Source organism: Rhinichthys klamathensis, unplaced genomic scaffold (assembly GCF_029890125.1).
Source record: "Rhinichthys klamathensis goyatoka isolate OS25496 unplaced genomic scaffold, OSU_Roscu_1.1 h1tg000236l_1, whole genome shotgun sequence".
NCBI classification, from domain to species: Eukaryota; Metazoa; Chordata; class Actinopteri; order Cypriniformes; family Leuciscidae; genus Rhinichthys; species Rhinichthys klamathensis.
This window is the reverse complement of record NW_026606759.1, coordinates 1,098,893-1,126,819: the sequence shown is the minus strand read 5'-3', so window position 1 is coordinate 1,126,819 and position 27,927 is coordinate 1,098,893. Positions and strand designations below refer to the sequence as shown.

Here is a 27,927-nt window from a genome sequence, read left to right as displayed (position 1 = left end):
GAGAGAGCAGGACGAGGCCGAGGGCCGTGAGAGAGCAGGATGAGGCCGAGGGCGTGAGAGAGCAGGACGAGGCCGGTGGTGTGAGAGAGCAGGACGAGGCCGGTGGTGTGAGAGAGCAGGATGAGGCCGAGGGCCGTGAGAGAGCAGGATGAGGCCGGTGGCGTGAGAGAGCAGGACGAGGCCGAGGGCCGTGAGAGAGCAGGACGAGGCCGAGGGCCGTGAGAGAGCAGGACGAGGCCGAGGGCCGTGAGAGAGCAGGACGAGGCCGAGGGCCGTGAGAGAGCAGGCCGTGAGAGAGCAGGACGAGGCCGAGGGCGTGAGAGAGCAGGACGAGGCCGGTGGCGTGAGAGAGCAGGACGAGGCCGAGGGCCGTGAGAGAGCAGGACGAGGCCGGTGGCGTGAGAGAGCAGGACGAGGCCGAGGGCCGTGAGAGAGCAGGATGAGGCCGAGGGCGTGAGAGAGCAGGACGAGGCCGGTGGTGTGAGAGAGCAGGACGAGGCCGGTGGTGTGAGAGAGCAGGATGAGGCCGAGGGCCGTGAGAGAGCAGGACGAGGCCGAGGGCCGTGAGAGAGCAGGACGAGGCCGAGGGCGTGAGAGAGCAGGACGAGGCCGGTGGCGTGAGAGAGCAGGACGAGGCCGAGGGCCGTGAGAGAGCAGGACGAGGCCGAGGGCCGTGAGAGAGCAGGACGAGGACGAGGGCCGTGAGAGAGCAGGACCAGGCCGAGGGCTGTGAGAGAGCGGCGCGAGGCCGGTGGCGTGAGTGATAATGACCGACACCTGAGAGACGCACCGGTCTCGCATCTCTCACGGAGGAGCGGAGGCATAAAGAGGAGCGACGACAGTGAAGACAGAGAGAGGAACAGGCCTGAACTTATGTTGTGTTTTGTTTTATTATATGTGACAGCAGTCGTCCGTGAGGGGCTGCTGTCTTTTACTTTCGTTTTGTATTTGTTTTATTTTATGTTATTAAATATTGTTAAACGTTCGCCGGTTCCCGCCTCCTTCTTCCCATAACAACGAACCCCATTACACTAATGTTAACTAATGAACCTTATTGTAAAGTGTTACAGAAAAAATGTAAATGACACACCAAATTAGTAATAAACAATTAACTCAAACTAAATCACAGGAAAACTTATAAAACAAGATCTACACAATGATTTCATATTTTTTTTAATGACTTGCACAGAATATTTCTGCGAAAAGTGCCCGAGCGCAAGAGCCCCCCGCTCCTGACCTCTACAGGTCCTGTGGTCGTCCTGCAGCGTGTACCCGCGGGGACAGGAGCACGCATAGCTGCCCTCGCTGTTCCTGCACAGGACGTTACAGGGCTTCGGGGACAAACCACACTCATCGACATCTGACAGAAACACAAGCACACAACCATGATCTTGAGGAGTAGCAAACAACAATCCCTCTGTCCATACATCAGGCGGATTTGAAAGACTGATAGTTATAAAGCTGAGTGTTTGTGGCGTACCGACACACATGGTTCCTGCAGTGGAGGCCATGTATCCTAGTTCGCAGTGGCATCTGTAAGAGCCCATGGTGTTGAAACACACACCGTTGACACACACTCCTGGAATCAGCTTACACTCATCTATATCTGTGGACAGACAGAGAGCTTTACTGAAAAGTAAGGTCATAAAAGGAAATCTCACATTCTCTGATACCCATCATCTGATAATAGGGATTTCTGACATATGAAACGTCCGAGTATACTGTATGTGTAGCACTACCTGCAAACTCCCTGTATGTTTCTCTGTGTCTGCTGTTGTCCCTAGCTTAAATCAATGACCTGCCCTGCCCTGCCCTGCCCTGCCTCCATTTACGGTGCTGTGTATTTCTTTGAATCTTCTGTTTTAGATGTTTAGAGACTTTAAGGGCTATTGTAAGGATCTAAGCGCATTTAGGAATCCAGGAAACGGATCTGCTCGTGCGCGAGGTTAAAGCGGGCAAGCAAACCATCTACAGGACAAGCCGGATTACACCATATCTTTATGTACACAATCTTTTACATTGTAATCCTTTTATTTTTAATGTTTGGCATGTTTGTGTGCTGCTACGCTTATTTGTGTGTAATCTGCTTATTTGTGTCTAATAAGCAGAGAGTGTGTGTGTGTGTGTGTGTGTGTGTCTGTGTAATAAGCAGAGTGTATGCGCGTTGTGGACCCACCTATAGGCGCATAACCCGCTCTTTAAATAACAAGAAAAAATATAGCGCCATTGTTTTAGAGCAGGTTTCAGTTGGTCAACGGCTCAGTCTATTTCAGTGCCTCAGAATAGTAACACGCCAACAATGCGCCTGAACACACACCTGGTTCTCAGACCTTGAGTTCTCAGATTTGAGCTTTGTGTCGCTGCTGTTTTTGCGAAGTTCGTCACGTGATTCCTCACCTGATCCGTCAGTGGCGTAGCCGTGGCCATACGGACAGAGCTTCTTCAGGCTGGCAGTGTCCGGCAGAGGGCAGAGGTCACACTGCTCACCCCAGCCTCGGCCTCCACTACAGCAGCACTGAGACCAGCTCACAGGAGCACGCCTGCTGGAGGACATCTCACACATGCTGTGCAGGACCTCAGAGAAACACACGCCGGTCCTGTGATCTGAGGGACACATCACAACACCAGTCAACACACATCACACCAGTCAACACACATCACAACACCAGTCAACACACATCAGACCAGTCAACACACATCACAACACCAGTCAACACACATCACACCACCAGTCAACACACATTACAACACCAGTCAACACACATCACAACACCAGTCAACTCACATCACACCAGTCAACTCACATCACAACACCAGTCAACACACATCACACCAGTCAACTCACATCACACCAGTCAACTCACATCACACCAGTCAACACGCATCACAACACCAGTCAACACGCATCACAACACCAGTCAACTCACATCACAACACCAGTCAACACACATCACAACACCAGTCAACACACATCACAACACCAGTCAACACACATCAGACCAGTCAACACGCATCACAACACCAGTCAACTCACATCACACCAGTCAACTCACATCACACCAGTCAACACACATCACACCAGTCAACACACATCACACCAGTCAACACACATCACAACACCAGTCAACACACATCACACCAGTCAACACACATCACAACACCAGTCAACACACATCAGACCAGTCAACACACATCGCAACACCAGTCAACACACATCACACCACCAGTCAACACACATTACAACACCAGTCAACACACATCACAACACCAGTCAACTCACATCACACCAGTCAACTCACATCACAACACCAGTCAACACACATCACACCACCAGTCAACACACATTACAACACCAGTCAACACGCATCACAACACCAGTCAACTCACATCACAACACCAGTCAACACACATTACAACACCAGTCAACACACATCACAACACCAGTCAACTCACATCACACCAGTCAACTCACATCACACCACCAGTCAACTCACATCACAACACCAGTCAACACACATCACAACACCAGTCAACACACATCACAACACCATTCAACTCACATCACAACACCAGTCAACACACATCACACCAGTCAACACACAACACACATCACACCAGTCAACTCACATCACACCAGTCAACACGCATCACAACACCAGTCAACTCACATCACACCAGTCAACTCACATCACACCAGTCAACTCACATCACACCAGTCAACACGCATCACAACACCAGTCAACACACATCACAACACCAGTCAACACACATCACAACACCAGTCAACACACATCACAACACCAGTCAACACACATCAAAACACCAGTCAACTCACATCACAACACCAGTCAACACACATAACACCAGTCAACACACAACACACATCACACCAGTCAACTCACATCACACCAGTCAACACGCATCACAACACCAGTCAACTCACATCACACCAGTCAACTCACATCACACCAGTCAACTCACATCACACCAGTCAACACGCATCACAACACCAGTCAACACACATCACAACACCAGTCAACACACATCACAACACCAGTCAACACACATCACACCAGTCAACACACATCACAACACCAGTCACAACACACATCACAACACCAGTCAACACAAATCACAACACCAGTCAACACACATCACACCAGTCAACACACATCACAACACCAGTCAACTCACATCACAACACCAGTCAACACACATCACACCAGTCAACACACATCACACCAGTCAACACACATCACAACACCAGTCAACTCACATCACAACACCAGTCAACACGCATCACAACACCAGTCAACACACATCACAACACCAGTCAACACGCATCACAACACCAGTCAACACACATCACAACACCAGTCAACTCACATCACAACACCAGTCAACAACACGCATCACAACACCAGTCAACTCACATCACAACACCAGTCAACACGCATCACAACACCAGTCAACTCACATCACAACACCAGTCAACACGCATCACAACACCAGTCAACTCACATCACAAAACCAGTCAACACACATCACAACACCAGTCAACTCACATCACAACACCAGTCAACTCACATCACAACACCAGTCAACTCACATCACAACACCAGTCAACACACATCACAACACCAGTCAACACGCATCACAACACCAGTCAACACACATCACAACACCAGTCAACACGCATCACAACACCAGTCAACACGCATCACAACACCAGTCAACACACATCACAACACCAGTCAACACGCATCACAACACCAGTCAACACACATCACAACACCAGTCAACTCACATCACAACACCAGTCAACAACACGCATCACAACACCAGTCAACTCACATCACAACACCAGTCAACACGCATCACAACACCAGTCAACTCACATCACAACACCAGTCAACTCACATCACAACACCAGTCAACAACACGCATCACAACACCAGTCAACTCACATCACAACACCAGTCAACACGCATCACAACACCAGTCAACACACATCACAACACCAGTCAACTCACATCACAACACCAGTCAACAACACGCATCACAACACCAGTCAACACACATCACAACACCAGTCAACACGCATCACAACACCAGTCAACACGCATCACAACACCAGTCAACACGCATCACAACACCAGTCAACACGCATCACAACACCAGTCAACACACATCACAACACCAGTCAACTCACATCACAACACCAGTCAACAACACGCATCACAACACCAGTCAACTCACATCACAACACCAGTCAACACGCATCACAACACCAGTCAACTCACATCACAACACCAGTCAACACGCATCACAACACCAGTCAACTCACATCACAAAACCAGTCAACACACATCACAACACCAGTCAACTCACATCACAACACCAGTCAACTCACATCACAACACCAGTCAACTCACATCACAACACCAGTCAACACGCATCACAACACCAGTCAACGCACATCACAACACCAGTCAACTCACATCACAACACCAGTCAACACGCATCACAACACCAGTCAACACGCATCACAACACCAGTCAACACGCATCAAAACACCAGTCAACACACATCACACCAGTCAACACACATCACAACACCAGTCAACTCACATCACAACACCAGTCAACTCACATCACAACACCAGTCAACTCACATCACAACACCAGTCAACACGCATCACAACACCAGTCAACGCACATCACAACACCAGTCAACTCACATCACAACACCAGTCAACTCACATCACAACACCAGTCAACACGCATCACAACACCAGTCAACACGCATCACAACACCAGTCAACACACATCACAACACCAGTCAACACACATCACACCAGTCAACACACATCACAACACCAGTCAACTCACATCACAACACCAGTCAACACGCATCACAACACCAGTCAACACGCATCACAACACCAGTCAACACGCATCAAAACACCAGTCAACACACATCACACCAGTCAACACACATCACAACACCAGTCAACTCACATCACAACACCAGTCAACTCACATCACAACACCAGTCAACTCACATCACAACACCAGTCAACACACATCACAACAGTCAACACACATCACACCAGTCAACACACATCACAACACCAGTCAACTCACATCACAACACCAGTCAACTCACATCACAACACCAGTCAACACGCATCACAACAACAGTCAACACGCATCACAACACCAGTCAACACGCATCACAACACCAGTCAACACACATCACAACACCAGTCAACTCACATCACAACACCAGTCAACTCACATCACAACACCAGTCAACACGCATCACAACACCAGTCAACACGCATCACAACACCAGTCAACGCACATCACAACACCAGTCAACTCACATCACAACACCAGTCAACTCACATCACAACACCAGTCAACACGCATCACAACACCAGTCAACACACATCACAACACCAGTCAACACACATCACACCAGTCAACACACATCACAACACCAGTCAACTCACATCACAACACCAGTCAACACGCATCACAACACCAGTCAACACGCATCACAACACCAGTCAACACGCATCAAAACACCAGTCAACACACATCACACCAGTCAACACACATCACAACACCAGTCAACTCACATCACAACACCAGTCAACTCACATCACAACACCAGTCAACTCACATCACAACACCAGTCAACTCACATCAAAACACCAGTCAACACACATCACAACACCAGTCAACACACATCACAACACCAGTCAACACACATCACAACACCAGTCAACTCACATCACAACACCAGTCAACACACATCACAACACCAGTCAACACGCATCACAACACCAGTCAACTCACATCACAACACCAGTCAACACGCATCACAACACCAGTCAACGCACATCACAACACCAGTCAACTCACATCACAACACCAGTCAACACGCATCACAACACCAGTCAACACGCATCACAACACCAGTCAACACGCATCAAAACACCAGTCAACACACATCACACCAGTCAACACGCATCACAACACCAGTCAACTCACATCACAACACCAGTCAACTCACATCACAACACCAGTCAACACGCATCACAACACCAGTCAACACGCATCACAACACCAGTCAACACGCATCACACCAGTCAACACACATCACAACACCAGTCAACTCACATCACAACACCAGTCAACACGCATCACAACACCAGTCAACACGCATCACAACACCAGTCAACTCACATCACAACACCAGTCAACACGCATCACAACACCAGTCAACTCACATCACAACACCAGTCAACACACATCACAACACCAGTCAACACGCATCACAACACCAGTCAACTCACATCACAACACCAGTCAACTTACATCACAACACCAGTCAACACGCATCACAACACCAGTCAACGCACATCACAACACCAGTCAACTCACATCACAACACCAGTCAACACGCATCACAACACCAGTCAACACGCATCACAACACCAGTCAACACGCATCACAACACCAGTCAACACGCATCAAAACACTAGTCAACACACATCACACCAGTCAACACGCATCACAACACCAGTCAACTCACATCACAACACCAGTCAACTCACATCACAACACCAGTCAACACGCATCACAACACCAGTCAACACGCATCACAACACCAGTCAACACGCATCACAACACCAGTCAACACACATCACAACACCAGTCAACTCACATCACAACACCAGTCAACTCACATCACAACACCAGTCAACACACATCACAACAGTCAACACACATCACACCAGTCAACACACATCACAACACCAGTCAACTCACATCACAACACCAGTCAACTCACATCACAACACCAGTCAACTCACATCAAAACACCAGTCAACACACATCACAACAGTCAACACACATCACAACACCAGTCAACACACATCACAACACCAGTCAACTCACATCACAACACCAGTCAACACACATCACAACACCAGTCAACACGCATCACAACACCAGTCAACTCACATCACAACACCAGTCAACACGCATCACAACACCAGTCAACGCACATCACAACACCAGTCAACACACATCACACCAGTCAACACACATCACAACACCAGTCAACTCACATCACAACACCAGTCAACTCACATCACAACACCAGTCAACTCACATCACAACACCAGTCAACACACATACGTCACAACAGTCAACACACATCACACCAGTCAACACGCATCACAACACCAGTCAACTCACATCACAACACCAGTCAACTCACATCACAACACCAGTCAACTCACATCAAAACACCAGTCAACACACATCACAACAGTCAACACACATCACAACACCAGTCAACACACATCACAACACCAGTCAACTCACATCACAACACCAGTCAACACGCATCACAACACCAGTCAACACGCATCACAACACCAGTCAACACACATCACAACACCAGTCAACACGCATCACAACACCAGTCAACTCACATCACAACACCAGTCAACACGCATCACAACACCAGTCAACGCACATCACAACACCAGTCAACTCACATCACAACACCAGTCAACACGCATCACAACACCAGTCAACACGCATCACAACACCAGTCAACACGCATCAAAACACCAGTCAACACACATCACACCAGTCAACACGCATCACAACACCAGTCAACTCACATCACAACACCAGTCAACTCACATCACAACACCAGTCAACACACATCACAACACCAGTCAACACGCATCACAACACCAGTCAACTCACATCACAACACCAGTCAACACGCATCACAACACCAGTCAACGCACATCACAACACCAGTCAACTCACATCACAACACCAGTCAACACGCATCACAACACCAGTCAACACGCATCACAACACCAGTCAACACGCATCAAAACACCAGTCAACACACATCACACCAGTCAACACGCATCACAACACCAGTCAACTCACATCACAACACCAGTCAACTCACATCACAACACCAGTCAACACGCATCACAACACCAGTCAACACGCATCACAACACCAGTCAACACGCATCAAACCAGTCAACACACATCACAACACCAGTCAACTCACATCACAACACCAGTCAACTCACATCACAACACCAGTCAACACGCATCACAACACCAGTCAACACGCATCACAACACCAGTCAACTCACATCACAACACCAGTCTACACGCATCACAACACCAGTCAACTCACATCACAACACCAGTCAACACACATCACAACACCAGTCAACACGCATCACAACACCAGTCAACTCACATCACAACACCAGTCAACTCACATCACAACACCAGTCAACACGCATCACAACACCAGTCAACGCACATCACAACACCAGTCAACTCACATCACAACACCAGTCAACACGCATCACAACACCAGTCAACACGCATCACAACACCAGTCAACACGCATCACAACACCAGTCAACACGCATCAAAACACCAGTCAACACACATCACACCAGTCAACACGCATCACAACACCAGTCAACTCACATCACAACACCAGTCAACTCACATCACAACACCAGTCAACACGCATCACAACACCAGTCAACACGCATCACAACACTAGTCAACACGCATCACAACACCAGTCAACACACATCACAACACCAGTCAACTCACATCACAACACCAGTCAACTCACATCACAACACCAGTCAACACGCATCACAACACCAGTCAACACGCATCACAACACCAGTCAACGCACATCACAACACCAGTCAACTCACATCACAACACCAGTCAACTCACATCACAACACCAGTCAACACGCATCACAACACCAGTCAACACACATCACAACACCAGTCAACACACATCACACCAGTCAACACACATCACAACACCAGTCAACTCACATCACAACACCAGTCAACACGCATCACAACACCAGTCAACACGCATCACAACACCAGTCAACACGCATCAAAACACCAGTCAACACACATCACACCAGTCAACACACATCACAACACCAGTCAACTCACATCACAACACCAGTCAACTCACATCACAACACCAGTCAACTCACATCACAACACCAGTCAACTCACATCACAACACCAGTCAACTCACATCAAAACACCAGTCAACACACATCACAACAGTCAACACACATCACAACACCAGTCAACACACATCACAACACCAGTCAACTCACATCACAACACCAGTCAACACACATCACAACACCAGTCAACACGCATCACAACACCAGTCAACTCACATCACAACACCAGTCAACACGCATCACAACACCAGTCAACGCACATCACAACACCAGTCAACTCACATCACAACACCAGTCAACACGCATCACAACACCAGTCAACACGCATCACAACACCAGTCAACACGCATCAAAACACCAGTCAACACACATCACACCAGTCAACACGCATCACAACACCAGTCAACTCACATCACAACACCAGTCAACTCACATCACAACACCAGTCAACACGCATCACAACACCAGTCAACACGCATCACAACACCAGTCAACACGCATCACACCAGTCAACACACATCACAACACCAGTCAACTCACATCACAACACCAGTCAACTCACATCACAACACCAGTCAACACGCATCACAACACCAGTCAACACGCATCACAACACCAGTCAACTCACATCACAACACCAGTCAACACGCATCACAACACCAGTCAACTCACATCACAACACCAGTCAACACACATCACAACACCAGTCAACACGCATCACAACACCAGTCAACTCACATCACAACACCAGTCAACTCACATCACAACACCAGTCAACACGCATCACAACACCAGTCAACGCACATCACAACACCAGTCAACTCACATCACAACACCAGTCAACACGCATCACAACACCAGTCAACACGCATCACAACACCAGTCAACACGCATCACAACACCAGTCAACACGCATCAAAACACCAGTCAACACACATCACACCAGTCAACACGCATCACAACACCAGTCAACTCACATCACAACACCAGTCAACTCACATCACAACACCAGTCAACACGCATCACAACACCAGTCAACACGCATCACAACACCAGTCAACACGCATCACAACACCAGTCAACACACATCACAACACCAGTCAACTCACATCACAACACCAGTCAACTCACATCACAACACCAGTCAACACGCATCACAACACCAGTCAACACGCATCACAACACCAGTCAACACGCATCAAAACACCAGTCAAGAACATCACACCAGTCAACACACATCACAACACCAGTCAACTCACATCACAACACCAGTCAACTCACATCACAACACCAGTCAACTCACATCACAACACCAGTCAACTCACATCACAACACCAGTCAACACGCATCACAACACCAGTCAACACACATCACAACACCAGTCAACACGCATCACAACATCAGTCAACACACATCACAACACCAGTCAACACGCATCACAACACCAGTCAACACGCATCACAACACCAGTCAACTCACATCACAACACCAGTCAACTCACATCACAACACCAGTCAACACACATCACAACACCAGTCAACTCACATCACAACACCAGTCAACTCACATCACAACACCAGTCAACTCACATCACAACACCAGTCAACTCACATCACAACACCAGTCAACACACATCACAACACCAGTCAACTCACATCACAACACCAGTCAACACGCATCACAACACCAGTCAACTCACATCACAACACCAGTCAACACACATCACAACACCAGTCAACACGCATCACAACACCAGTCAACTCACATCACAACACCAGTCAACACACATCACAACACCAGTCAACTCACATCACAACACCAGTCAACACGCATCACAACACCAGTCAACGCACATCACAACACCAGTCAACACGCATCAAAACACCAGTCAACACACATCACACCAGTCAACACACATCACAACACCAGTCAGCACACATCACAACACCAGTCAACACACATCACAACACCAGTCAACTCACATCACACCAGTCAACACACATCACACCAGTCAACACACATCACAACACCAGTCAACTCACATCACAACACCAGTCAACACGCATCACAACACCAGTCAACACACATCACAACACCAGTCAACACGCATCACAACACCAGTCAACACGCATCACAACACCAGTCAACACACATCACAACACCAGTCAACTCACATCACAACACCAGTCAACTCACATCACAACACCAGTCAACACGCATCACAACACCAGTCAACGCACATCACAACACCAGTCAACTCACATCACACCAGTCAACACACATCACAACACCAGTCAACTCACATCACAACACCAGTCAACTCACATCACAGTCAACTCACAGTCAAAACACATCACAACACCAGTCAACTCACATCACAACACCAGTCAACTCACATCACAACACCAGTCAACACGCATCACAACACCAGTCAACGCACATCACAACACCAGTCAACTCACATCACACCAGTCAACACACATCACAACACCAGTCAACTCACATAACAACACCAGTCAACTCACATCACAACACCAGTCAACACGCATCACAACACCAGTCAACTCACATCACAACACCAGTCAACTCACATCACAACACCAGTCAACTCACATCACAGTCAACTCACAGTCAACACACATCACAACACCAGTCAACTCACATCACAACACCAGTCAACTCACATCACAACATCAGTCAACACGCATCACAACACCAGTCAACGCACATCACAACACCAGTCAACTCACATCACACCAGTCAACACATCACAACACCAGTCAACTCACATCACAACACCAGTCAACTCACATCACAACACCAGTCAACTCACATCACAGTCAACTTACAGTCAACACACATCACAACACCAGTCAACTCACATCACAACACCAGTCAACTCACATCACAACACCAGTCAACACGCATCACAACACCAGTCAACGCACATCACAACACCAGTCAACTCACATCACACCAGTCAACACACATCACAACACCAGTCAACTCACATCACAACACCAGTCAACTCACATCACAACACAGTCAACTCACAGTCAACACACATCACAACACCAGTCAACTCACATCACAACACCAGTCAACTCACATCACAACACCAGTCAACTCACATCACAACACCAGTCAACACACATCACAACACCAGTCAACTCACATCACAACACCAGTCAACTCACATCACAACACCAGTCAACTCACATCACAGTCAACTCACAGTCAACACACATCACAACACCAGTCAACTCACATCACAACACCAGTCAACTCACATCACAACACCAGTCAACACGCATCACAACACCAGTCAACGCACATCACAACACCAGTCAACTCACATCACACCAGTCAACACACATCACAACACCAGTCAACTCACATCACAACACCAGTCAACTCACATCACAACACCAGTCAACTCACATCACAACACCAGTCAACTCACATCACAACACCAGTCAACTCACATCACAACACCAGTCAACACGCATCACAACACCAGTCAACTCGCATCACAACACTAGTCAACACACATCACAACACCAGTCAACACGCATCACACCAGTCAACACACATCACAACACCAGTTAACACGCATCACAACACCAGTCAACACACATCACAACACCAGTCAACACGCATCACAACACCAGTCAACACACATCACACCACCAGTCAACACACATCACAACACCAGTCAACACACATCACAACACCAATAAATTTGTAAATTTATGTAACTATGTAAATTTTAGGGTTAGTGATGTCACTAACCCGGGAGGAAGCTCGTGTAGTTCATACCAGCCGTTTGTTGTAGTCCTTAAAAAACGATTTCTTTAAAACCAAATCTCTCCCTTTGCTTTGAACTTTGAGCGTTGCAACTTTGCAGTTGTTGTTTATGCTCAAACAGCAACATTTCACACTAACTAAAGTTAGAAAAGTGAAATCATAATCAACCCCCCCTTTAATGGTGATATGGAGCAGGGACCCCCCAATACAAAATGTGTCAAACAGAGATATATTAATCATGTAGGCTTTGATATTAACAGAAATCAACCATATTATGATAGTTATTATGTTAAGACAGTACATTAGATCTATGCATGTTATTGTTGTTTCACATGCATCATTGTCTTTATATTACTTTTATTACATTAGTTGTTCACATGGATTTGCAGTCATACATTTTATTTTTATTAATCAGACAATTAAATATTTACCTGAACTTTAGATTCAAGTTTATTAAAACGAACCGGTTACCTAACGTAACCTCGGTTCTCTCTAGATGAGGGAACGAGTATTGCGTAAGCTAGCTTACGCTACGGGAAAGATTCATCTTTTCTGAGAAATTGAAGCCAAAAATTATCCTATAATTTTGTATCTATTGTCAACGCAGTTCAGCTGCAGCAGAGCATGAGCAGGCTAGCTAGCAGCTCATTGGCTCGCTCACAGGGAACTGCTTAAGCCTATGAGGAGACACGAATGAACTCTCGGCCAATGAGAGTCTGACCTGCTCTCATTGCGTCAGAGCCCGCCGAAACGGGCGTGGCCAGAGAGTATAAATTCGCCTCTCAGGCTGTAAATTCTGGTTTTCATAGAATGAAGCGAGAACGCTAGTAGCACAAGCACGGCCAGGAACGCAATACTCGTTCCCTCATCTAGAGAGAACCGAGGTTACGTTAGGTAACCGATTCGTTCTCTTACGAGAGGTTCTCTCGTATTGCGTAAGCTAGCTTACGCTACGGGAACACCTGGTCAACGCCGTGCGTGCTAAGCATCCACTATGAGTCCCAGGGGGGACCCCGGGGAACCCTTATGAGTGGGAATAAAATATGTACATGTGACAAAGGCCAGCGGAGCGGGCCGGGGATTTGTGAAGTACATAAGCACATGATAAGGAGGGACAGAACGAGACCGGTCTGCGTGAATAACTCCCTATAGTGCAGCTCAACCAGAAGAGCTGTAACATACTAGACTGCTAGTAGTTTAGCCTGCAAGGCGGGAACTTCCAGATTGTAAAATCTGATAAAGGTGGAGGGGGAAGCCCATCCCGCTGCCACACAAATATCATGAATGGAAATTCCGCTGGACCAAGCCCACGATGAGGCCATGCCTCTAGTGGAATGGGCCCTGATGCCCAGAGGGCATGGCAGGTCTTTTGACGCATATGCGGCTGCAATGGCATCAACTATCCATCTGGACAGAGTCTGTTTCGAGGCGGCCAACCCCTTGGTGCGCCCACCGAACGAAACAAAGAGCTGCTCAGCTCGTCTGACCGGAGCAGTGCGAGTAAAGTATAATCTCAGGGCCCTGACCGGACACAGGAGATTAGAGTCAGATTCGCTATCGGATGCAGGCAGAGCTGATAGAGAAATAACTTGTGCCCTGAATGGGGTACCAATCGCTTTTGGGACATAACCATGTCTAGGTTTGAGAACGACTAAGGAGTCATTGGGCCCAAACTCCAGACAGGAAGCGCTGCTGGACAGCGCGTGAAGGTCCCCCACACGCTTCACTGACGCGAGTGCGAGCAGGAAGATAGTCTTGAGCGAAAGGTATTTGAGCTCCACGGTGTTTAACGGTTCGAATGGGGGGGCTTTCATAGCTTCGAGAACTATGGAAAGGTCCCAAATCGGCACCGACGGGGGGCGTGAGGGGTTCATCCTTCTAGCTCCCCTGAGGAAGCGGATGACTAAGCCATCTTTGCCCAGTGACTGGCCGCGCCGGGGTTCAGCGAACGCTGCGACGGCTGCCACATACACCTTGAGAGTGGAAGGGGACCTGCCCTTATCCAGCATCTCTTGGAGAAAAACTAGCAAGGAAGGAACCTCGCATGACCGTGGGTCCAAGTTTCTGTCGGTGCACCACTTAGAGAACACAGACCATTTAGACGCATAGAGCCTTCTAGTAGAAGCCGCTCTAGCCTGCATGATCGTGTTTAACACTCCTTCTGGCAAAGCAACGGGTAGTCGTTGATCACCCACGCATGAAGCGCCCAGCGCTCTGGGTGGGGATGCCAGATCGTGCCGCGAGCTTGGGAGAGGAGATCTGTTCTGACTGGAATGGGCCACGGGGCTGTCTGTGACAGCTGAGTGAGCTCCGGAAACCAAGTCTGACCTTCCCCACGCTGGGCTATGAGGAGCACCGAGTGGCGTGTTTCCCTGATTCTCTGAAGCACCTGTGGTAGCAGAGACACCGGAGGGAATGCATAAAGCGGGCGGCTGGGCCAGGTCTGGGCTAGCGCGTCCTCGCGTTTGAGAAAAATATTGGGCAGTGGGTGTTTTCTTCTGAGGCGAAGAGGTCCACCTCTGCTCTGCCGAATATTCGCCACAGCTTTTGGACTGTAAGAGTGTGCAGGGACCATTCGCCAGGGGGAATGGGGTTCCTGGACAGACTGTCTGGACCGTCGTTCAGATGGCCCGGCACGTGCGTCGCTCTGAGCGAGAGCAGGTGACACTGGGACCAAACTAGGATGCGTTCTGTCAGCCGGAAGAGAATTCTGGATCTGACTCCGCCCTGACGGTTTAGATAGGAGACCACAGCCATATTGTCCGAACGGATCAGCACATGGTGACCGTGAATGCGCGGCAGAAAGCGCGTGAGCGCGTTCTCGACCGCCAGCATCTCCAAACAGTTTATGTGGAGGAGACTCTCCTGAGCTGACCAGGGGCCGAAGGCCGGTGAGCCCTCGCAGACCGCACCCCAACCCATGTTGGATGCGTCTGTCGAAATGACTTTTCGGCAAAAAAAGGTCCCCATGGAAACGCCCCGCTGAAACCATTCTGTCATGGTCCATGGCTGCAGAGCTGTGATACAGGTCTGCGTTACCTTTATCAGCTGGCGGCCCGTGGTCCACGCGCGGTGAGACACACGGCTCTTCAACCAGAACTGAAGCGGGCGCATGCGCAGTAACCCCAGCTGGAGCACTGCGGAGGCTGAGGCCATGTAACCCAGCGCCTTCTGAAAAGTTTTCAGAGGTGTGAGTCTGTTCATCTGGAAAGATGCGGCGAGACGCTGCACACGGCGCGAGCGCTGTGTAGACAGACGAGCCGTCATTGAGACCGAGTCTAGCTCTATACCCAAGAAGGAGATAGTCTGACTGGGTTGAAGTGCGCTCTTTGTCCAGTTGACAGAGAGGCCCAAACTTTTCAGACGGTCGAGGAGAACTGTACGATGAGACAGTAGCTCCCCTCTGTGATTGTGCCAAAATCAGCCAGTCGTCCAAATAGTTCAGTATTCGCAGCCCCTGACTCCGCAGGGGGGCGAGCGCCGCATCCATGCACCTCGTAAACGTGCGGGGTGCTAGGGATAGGCCGAACGGGAGGACGGTGTATTGATAAACCTGGCCTTCGAAGGCGAAACGTACGAATGGCCTGTGAAGGGGATTTATCTGAATCTGAAAGTAGGCATCTTTCAGATCTAGTGAAATGAACCAGTCCCCCTGGTGCACATGCGCGAGGAATTTTCTGATAGTGAGCATTTTGAACGGTCTCTTCATGAGAACTTTGTTCAGAAATCTGAGGTCTAAGATTAGTCTGAGGCCGCCGTCTTTCTTTGGAACCAGAAAATAACGGCCGTAAAACCCCGACTCGCTCATAGATAGAGGAACTCTCTCTATAGCCCTTTTGCACAATAGTTTTGCTATCTCTGAACGGAGCAGAGTCACTGCTTCTGGGTTCACAATAGTTTCTAGCCGCGCTCGGAAACCTGGAGGGCGGCGGTGAAACTGTAAGCGATAGCCTAGCCTTATTGTGTTTAGCACCCACTGGGAAATTCCCGGAATAGCTTCCCACGCTTTGAAGCGTAACGCTAAGGGGTGAATGGCTACATGGTCCCCGTTGCTGCACACAGCGGGCCGCGCGGGCGCGCTCATAGTGTTTATGACAGCGGGACTTACACTCAGAGAGGAGTTTAAGGGCCGTGTAACAGAGTGAGCAGAGGTGGGACGATGCACTCTGAAACTCGAGCGGGTTGGAACCGCTTTATGAGAGTGGGCTCTGTGAGACACACGGGAACTGAAATGCTTTTGTGTATGAGTGAACACAGTGTTGTGGGCACATTTTCTACACAATAGGTTTTTATGCTCTTTTTGAGATATCTCTGGGTCGCCGTGAAAACGGTGTTTGTGCACATGCAGTGTTTTGTGTATGAGTGAACACAGTGTTGTGGGCACATTTTCTACACAAGAGGCTTTTATGCACTTTTTTTTTTATTTCTCTGGGTCGCGGTGAAAACGGCGTTTGTGCACATGCAAGCGGGAAAAGAGACCGGCTTGTTGATGGCGGTGTACACTGCTGCAGTAGCCGTGTGAACGGGGACTGACAGAGGGCGAAACCTTGATGGCGGTTCAGCCATGGTGAGAAATAGCCGTCCTTTTCTCAGCTGAGGCTGGTCACGTGAGCGGCCTGCAGCGGGATATATATATAGCCTGAAAACGGCTGCACTTGTGACGCGCGTCGCGTGCAAGTGCGTGTTAGAAACGTGAGCGCTGCAAGCGGGCACGAGACTATTTTTAGCCTGCAGAGGCTGGACTTGTGACGGCATAAAAATTATCTGCGAGAGCCGGAATCGAACGCGGGTCTCTGGCGCGAAAAGCTTTGTGATACACCACTGAGCCACAGGGGTAATGACACAAGCACAGTAGCGCGAGCAGATAAGACGGCGTGATAGCAGTAACAGGTTCGCCTCGGTGGAACTAACATACTATAACCCATTTGTCCAGCTTTATGCTCGGAAATGAGAACGTTTCTCATGAGCGCGGGAGAGCGCGGCCGCTTTCTATCACGTAAGAGAGCTGGGCGCGAGCTCAGAGCTGTATAAAGATTATCTGCGAGAGCCGGAATCGAACACGGATCTCTGGCGCGAAAAGCTTTGTGTTCCACCACTGAGCCAGGGGTAAAGACACACACATAACAGCGCGGGCAGATAAGAGGGCGTGATAGCAGAAACAGGTTCGGCCTCAGCGGAACTGATACACTATAAACGCTTTATGTAGCGGCGTTATATGCAGGCGGGAGAGCGCGGCCGCTTTCTGTAACGTAAGAAAGCCAGCCGAGAGCTCAGAGCTGCATAAAAAAGTTATCTGCGAGAGCCGGAATCGAACACGGGTCTCTGGCGCGAAAAGCTTTGTGTTCCACCACTGAGCTAGGGGGAAGACACAGGCTTAATAGCGCGAGCAGATAAGAGGGCGTGATAGCAGCGACTAGTTCGGCCTCGACGGAACTAACGCACTATAACCCACTTGCCGGTGACGCGTATGCATGGGGCCGGGCTAGCTCTCTTGTAAAGTAAAGAAAGCTAGCCGCGGTTGGCACAGCTGTAAGCGGCTCGTCCCCCATTCAGCGCTCGTAGGCGGTGAGAGGGGGAGGCGGCGTAACGCTTCGAGTCGAGCCCGCAGGGTCGACAACAGAAGCCCATTCGCAGAGATCGCAGGCGAGCTCGGCGTGCTCCAATCCGAGGCAGAGAGCGCAGATGACGTGGCGGTCTCCAGTCTCGAGGGGAGCGCGGCAAGAACCGCAGGAGGAAAAACGAGACATCTTCACAAAGACGCTCGGCTCTTTTAGATACACACACACAAAACAAGAAGCTTTTGGTAAAGGATATGAATCCGTCGGATGGCGCTAGCTTGCAGGACGGCTGAAGGTGGCGAAGACGGCTGGCTTCCTCAGACTCCCAGATGCTCGCTAGAAGGTGCCTTTTCCACGACGGCGGCTTCTCTCAGGATCAGCAGATGCGTGTAGCCTCGCTGAAGAGATGAAAATCAGAATTTACAGCCTGAGAGGCGAATTTATACTCTCTGGCCACGCCCGTTTCGGCGGGCTCTGACGCAATGAGAGCAGGTCAGACTCTCATTGGCCGAGAGTTCATTCGTGTCTCCTCATAGGCTTAAGCAGTTCCCTGTGAGCGAGCCAATGAGCTGCTAGCTAGCCTGCTCATGCTCTGCTGCAGCTGAACTGCGTTGACAATAGATACAAAATTATAGGATAATTTTTGGCTTCAATTTCTCAGAAAAGATGAATCTTTCCCGTAGCGTAAGCTAGCTTACGCAATAAGAGAGAACCTCTCGTAAGAGAACTTCACATTTTAATTTTACAGTTGCAAAATTAAAATGTGAATAAACATTTAATAAACAATTGCAATTGACATAGTGATGCTAGCATGGGACGAAAATATGGCATGTCAAAATAGATATGCACAAATGTAAAAGCAGACTAATACAAAATTATTCGTATCATTATATTCCAATTCCATTCCAATTATTTCAATAAGTAATGACTTAATAATCTTAAGTGTCTCAGTCTCACTGTACATTGATAGGCGTCATATTCCTATAGGTAGAGGAACAGCTGATAATACTGAAGAGCTTATATATGTGTACAGTGATAGGCGTCATATTCCTATAGGTAGAGGAACAGCTGATAATACTGAAGAGCTTATATATGTATACAGTGATAGGCGTCATATTCCTATAGGTAGAGGATCAGCTGATAATACTGAAGAGCTTATTTATATGTACAGTGATAGGCGTCATATTCCTATAGGTAGAGGATCAGCTGATAATACTGAAGAGCTTATATATGTATACAGTGATAGGCGTCGTATTCCTATAGGTAGAGGATCAGCTGATAATACTGAAGAGCTTATATATGTGTACAGTGATAGGCGTCATATTCCTATAGGTAGAGGATCAGCTGATAATACTGAAGAGCTTATTTATATGTACAGTGATAGGCGTCATATTCCTATAGGTAGAGGATCAGCTGATAATACTGAAGAGCTTATATATGTATACAGTGATAGGCGTCGTATTCCTATAGGTAGAGGATCAGCTGATAATACTGAAGAGCTTATATATGTGTACAGTGATAGGCGTCATATTCCTATAGGTAGAGGATCAGCTGATAATACTGAAGAGCTTATTTATATGTACAGTGATAGGCGTCATATTCCTATAGGTAGAGGATCAGCTGATAATACTGAAGAGCTTATTTATATGTACAGTGATAGGCGTCATATTCCTATAGGTAGAGGATCAGCTGATAATACTGAAGAGCTTATTTATATGTACAGTGATAGGCGTCATATTCCTATAGGTAGAGGATCAGCTGATAATACTGAAGAGCTTATATATGTATACAGTGATAGGCGTCATATTCCTATAGGTAGAGGATCAGCTGATAATACTGAAGAGCTTATATATGTATACAGTGATAGGTGTCATATTCCTATAGGTAGAGGATCAGCTGATAATACTGAAGAGCTTATATATGTGTACAGTGATAGGCGTCATATTCCTATAGGTAGAGGATCAGCTGATAATACTGAAGAGCTTATATATGTGTACAGTGATAGGCGTCATATTCCTATAGGTAGAAGATCAGCTGATAATACTGAAGAGCTTATATATGTGTACAGTGATAGGCGTCATATTCCTATAGGTAGAGGATCAGCTGATAATACTGAAGAGCTTATATATGTATACAGTGATAGGCGTCATATTCCTATAGGTAGAGGATCAGCTGATAATACTGAAGAGCTTATATATGTGTACAGTGATAGGCGTCATATTCCTATAGGTAGAGGAACAGCTGATAATACTGAAGAGCTTATATATGTATACAGTGATAGGCGTCATATTCCTATAGGTAGAGGATCAGCTGATAATACTGAAGAGCTTATATATGTATACAGTTATAGGCGTCAGATTCCTATAGGTAGAGGATCAGCTGATAATACTGAAGAGCTTATATATGTGTACAGTGATAGGCGTCATATTCCTATAGGTAGAGGAACAGCTGATAATACTGAAGAGCTTATATATGAGTACAGTGATAGGCGTCATATTCCTATAGGTAGAGGATCAGCTGATAGTCACTGATGTGAGCTTGACTAACGTGACCTGCCAGAACTGATGCTACGCTTAAATTTCTTTTTGTCATTTTTTTCAACGAGGGTGATGCCATCCCCAGCATAACTTTCCTTAGAGAGTCGAGAAAGAGGTTTTACCAAGACATTTCGTCGCTGTAGAGTCAGTTTTGAACCCAATGCCACATTCACACGTGTAGCTGCCGACAGTGTTCACACACCGGCCGTTCTCACACACCCTGGGCTGAGTCAAGCATTCATTTTCATCTGTAAAGAAGAACAAGATCAACAAAGGTGAATGACAATGAATAAAAAGAAAAAAATTTTTTGGTAACACTTATTTTTTTGATGCTCCACTTTGGACATTCTACCAACTATAAGTAAATTTGCAACTACATGTCTACTAACTCACATTAGAGTATTAGTAGAATGTAATAGAGTTAGGGTTAGGTGCATAGGCATCGATTTCGGTGGGGACGGTGGGGACGGTGGGTACGCGTCCCCACCAGATTTCGTCATGAGTCATTTTGTACCCACCACTCTTGGAAACATTGAGGCACGGTCGGATGTACCTAATTCAAATAAAACATCTCCAGTTAACTAGCAGAGCATTCATTTAGTTCGCTCTTAAATAAGAGATCTAGCTAAAATGTTTTGTTTTTTAACTCAAGCTGAGCGCTCGTGTCCGCTGCTATCAGTGTCGTGGATACAGTGTTCTCTGTGGCTCGCGCACAGTCTTCACTCGGACGCGCACTTCAATCTATCGCCGTTGCGGAGAGACTCTGTATATATTCATTCCGGTGAAATTACAAAATAAAATGCACACAAACGTGTCCCTGGCTGCTTGATATAGACTGTAACCACTGATGAACATTATTCAGTTTTGAGAGAAAAAAAAACTATACCGAGGGCGGATTAGAACCCGTCACCTCTGACACGCTTGGCAAAAGATCTACCACCAGACCATTTAAGAACTGCGGATCGATGCATTTATTTACGGGTTAAACAGGCTGCAGAATTTGTACCCAGCACTTTTGAAAATGCACTTCCGAATGCGTCTCTGTCCCCACCACATTTCAAACCAAACTGACGCCCGTGGTTAGGTGTCATGGTTCGGGATAGTAGAATAGGCTGATATGTAGTTGTTAGAATGTATAAAGTAGACTATCGAAATAAAGTGTTACCCATTATTTTCCAGTCTAGTGTGATCAGTAGTCGATGGCTTTATTAGTGTATACAGTGTACAACAGTGATACTGATAACTTTAAACAGTCAAGTCAAGTCACCTTTATTTCTATAGTGCTTTATACAGACTGTTTCAAGCAGCTTAACCATGATAAACAGGAGAACAATGATCAATGATGCGAACAGAGTTCAGTTCTGCTGTAAAGCAGCTCTAAAAAGACAAGAGTGTCATTGTCAGTTCAGTGTTGATTCAGTTCAATAATCTTCAAGAGTGTTTGTAAAAGTGAATAGCAATGCAGATCAGTTTTTACCTTGACACACCTCTTCATTCATCCGGCGGATCATCCCGGCCGGACACACACACATGAAGGTGCCGATCAAGTTGTTACACTCCATTCCTCTGGAGTCACAGTTATGAAGATCCTCTGCACACTCGTCTACATCTGAACACAGAGGAGCTCGATGTCATCACCGATGCTGGCGTACATTCATACACACATATGCATTAACGTTAGCCTTGTATACAGCGATCGCTACGGGTTGGAAAGTGTTACGCCAAACTCAGTGATTGATGATATGTCGTACCCTGACACATGCGTCCATCCTCCCGCAGGGTGTAACCGGACGGACAGCTGCATTCATACGCCCCGAAAGTGTTAACGCAGCGAAACGCACAGAGCAGAGGATTCTGGTCACACTCATTCACATCTGGATGATGACAGCGAGGACACACAATCAGTCATGACACACAATCAGTCATGACACACAATCGGTGAGGACACACAATCAGTGAGGACACACAATCAGTCATGACACACAATCAGTGAGGACACACAATCAGTGAGGACACACAATCAGTCATGACACACAATCGGTGAGGACACACAATCAGTGAGGACACACAATCAGTGAGGACACACAATCAGTGAGGACACACAATCAGTCATGACACACAATCAGTGAGGACACACAATCAGTCATGACACACAATCAGTGAGGACACACAATCAGTCATGACACACAATCAGTCATGACACACAATCAGTGAGGACACACAATCAGAGAGGACACACAATCAGTGAGGACACACAATCAGAGAGGACACACAATCAGTGAGGACACACAATCAGTGAGGACACACAATCAGTGAGGACACACAATCAGTCATGACACACAATCAGTGAGGACACACAATCAGTGAGGACACACAATCAGTCATGACACACAATCGGTGAGGACACACAATCAGTGAGGACACACAATCAGTGAGGACACACAATCAGTGAGGACACACAATCAGTCATGACACACAATCAGTGAGGACACACAATCAGTCATGACACACAATCAGTGAGGACACACAATCAGTCATGACACACAATCAGTCATGACACACAATCAGTGAGGACACACAATCAGAGAGGACACACAATCAGTGAGGACACACAATCAGTGAGGACACACAATCAGTCATGACACACAATCAGTCATGACACACAATCAGTGAGGACACACAATCAGTGAGGACACACAATCAGTGAGGACACACAATCAGTGAGGACACACAATCAGTGAGGACACACAATCAGTCATGACACACAATCAGTCATGACACACAATCAGTGAGGACACACAATCAGAGAGGACACACAATCAGTGAGGACACACAATCAGTGAGGACACACAATCAGAGAGGACACACAATCAGAGAGGACACACAATCAGTGAGGACACACAATCAGTGAGGACACACAATCAGTCATGACACACAATCAGTGAGGACACACAATCAGTGAGGACACACAATCAGTCATGACACACAATCAGTGAGGACACACAATCAGTGAGGACACACAATCAGTGAGGACACACAATCAGTCATGACACACAATCGGTGAGGACACACAATCAGTGAGGACACACAATCAGTGAGGACACACAATCAGTCATGACACACAATCAGTGAGGACACACAATCAGTGAGGACACACAATCAGTGAGGACACACAATCAGTCATGACACACAATCGGTGAGGACACACAATCAGTGAGGACACACAATCAGTGAGGACACACAATCAGTCATGACACACAATCAGTGAGGACACACAATCAGTCATGACACACAATCAGTGAGGACACACAATCAGTCATGACACACAATCAGTGAGGACACACAATCAGTGAGGACACACAATCAGTGAGGACACACAATCAGTCATGACACACAATCAGTGAGGACACACAATCAGTGAGGACACACAATCAGTGAGGACACACAATCAGTCATGACACACAATCGGTGAGGACACACAATCAGTGAGGACACACAATCAGTCATGACACACAATCAGTGAGGACACACAATCAGTGAGGACACACAATCAGTGAGGACACACAATCAGTCATGACACACAATCAGTGAGGACACACAATCAGTGAGGACACACAATCAGTGAGGACACACAATCAGTGAGGACACACAATCAGTCATGACACACAATCAGTGGGGACACACAATCAGTGAGGACACACAATCAGTCATGACACACAATCGGTGAGGACACACAATCAGTGAGGACACACAATCAGTGAGGACACACAATCAGTCATGACACACAATCAGTGAGGACACACAATCAGTGAGGACACACAATCAGTCATGACACACAATCAGTGAGGACACACAATCAGTGAGGACACACAATCAGTGAGGACACACAATCAGTGAGGACACACAATCAGTGAGGACACACAATCAGTCATGACACACAATCAGTGAGGACACACAATCGGTGAGGACACACAATCAGTGAGGACACACAATCAGTGAGGACACACAATCAGTGAGGACACACAATCAGTCATGACACACAATCGGTGAGGACACACAATCAGTGAGGACACACAATCAGTGAGGACACACAATCAGTGAGGACACACAATCGGTGAGGACACACAATCAGTGAGGACACACAATCAGTGAGGACACACAATCAGTGAGGACACACAATCAGTGAGGACACACAATCAGTGAGGACACACAATCAGTGAGGACACACAATCAGTCATGACACACAATCAGTGAGGACACACAATCGGTGAGGACACACAATCAGTGAGGACACACAATCAGTGAGGACACACAATCAGTGAGGACACACAATCAGTCATGACACACAATCAGTGAGGACACACAATCGGTGAGGACACACAATCAGTGAGGACACACAATCAGTGAGGACACACAATCAGTGAGGACACACAATCAGTCATGACACACAATCGGTGAGGACACACAATCAATGAGGACACACAATCAGTTATGACACACAATCAGTGAGGACACACAATCAGTCATGACACACAATCAGTCATGACACACAATCGGTGAGGACACACAATCAGTCATGACACACAATCAGTGAGGACACACAATCAGTCATGACACACAATCAGTGAGGACACACAATCAGTCATGACACACAATCGGTCATGACACACAATCGGTGAGGACACACAATCGGTCATGACACACAATCGGTGAGGACACACAATCAGTCATGACACACAATCGGTGAGGACACACAATCAGTCATGACACACAATCGGTGAGGACACACAATCAGTCATGACACACAATCGGTGAGGACACACAATCGGTCATGACACACAATCGGTGAGGACACACAATCGGTCATGACACACAATCAGTGAGGACACACAATCAGTCATGACACACAATCGGTCATGACACACAATCGGTGAGGACACACAATCGGTCATGACACACAATCGGTCATGACACACAATCGGTGAGGACACACAATCAGTCATGACACACAATCGGTGAGGACACACAATCGGTCATGACACACAATCGGTGAGGACACACAATCAGTGAGGACACACAATCAGTCATGACACACAATCGGTGAGGACACACAATCAGTCATGACACACAATCGGTCATGACACACAATCGGTGAGGACACACAATCAGTCATGACACACAATCAGTGAGGACACACAATCAGTCATGACACACAATCGGTGAGGACACACAATCAGTCATGACACACAATCGGTCATGACACACAATCGGTGAGGACACACAATCAGTCAAAGATGCGCATCCGTATGAACAGGGTCATTAGAGGGAGGTTTACTGTAGGCCTGATCATGTGTATGCATATACTGACTTCTAAGCAAATGTTTAACTATTCAATGATTCATTCATTTGCCACAAATAATGCCATGCATTTGAATTAACTTCATTTGGGGGCTATTCACAGCAAATATTGATTTTGATATTTACAGTAGTCAACGTTTGAAGTGGATCAAAACCTTTCATCAAAGTTATACATGAATTTTGAACAATACCCGTTCTTGTCTTAGGACAACTTTGAGGAACTTTTTTGATCCACTTCAAATGTTGACTACTGTAATTTGATTAATTAATTGGAATATCATGTAACTAATTTAGTTCAAATCAATAGGCAGCATTGTCAAATATAGGCAAAAGAGAACATTATGAAAGATAACATCATACACGTCTGTTACACAGCAGCTCTTTGAGTGCACTGAACGCTGGCTTAATGAAGAAGTGCAGGTGTTTTGGTCAGCTGACCTTCACAGCTCATCATTGGTCCGGGCTCAAACCCCTCCTCACACACACACTCAAAAGCTCCAATCACATTTGAGCATGAGCCGTTTCCACACGGGTTTCCCACTGAACACTCGTCAATATCTGCACACACACAGAGAACAGAAAGCTGTT

General features: G+C 47.2%; 1 protein-coding gene across 1 annotated transcript in view; it reads right to left on the bottom strand.

Moving 5' to 3' along the window:
• LOC130099783 (fibrillin-2) overlaps positions 1–27,927 on the bottom strand; it is a 178,827-nt gene that overhangs the window by 18,683 nt on the left and 132,217 nt on the right. The window contains exons 51-57 of the mRNA XM_056265589.1: positions 27,778–27,897; positions 23,733–23,855; positions 23,459–23,590; positions 22,104–22,229; positions 2,398–2,604; positions 1,481–1,606; positions 1,238–1,360 (exon numbers count right to left, since the gene is read on the bottom strand). Coding sequence (XP_056121564.1) covers positions 1,238–1,360; positions 1,481–1,606; positions 2,398–2,604; positions 22,104–22,229; positions 23,459–23,590; positions 23,733–23,855; positions 27,778–27,897 — 957 coding nt within the window. The remainder of the gene's footprint in view (positions 1–1,237; positions 1,361–1,480; positions 1,607–2,397; positions 2,605–22,103; positions 22,230–23,458; positions 23,591–23,732; positions 23,856–27,777; positions 27,898–27,927) is intronic.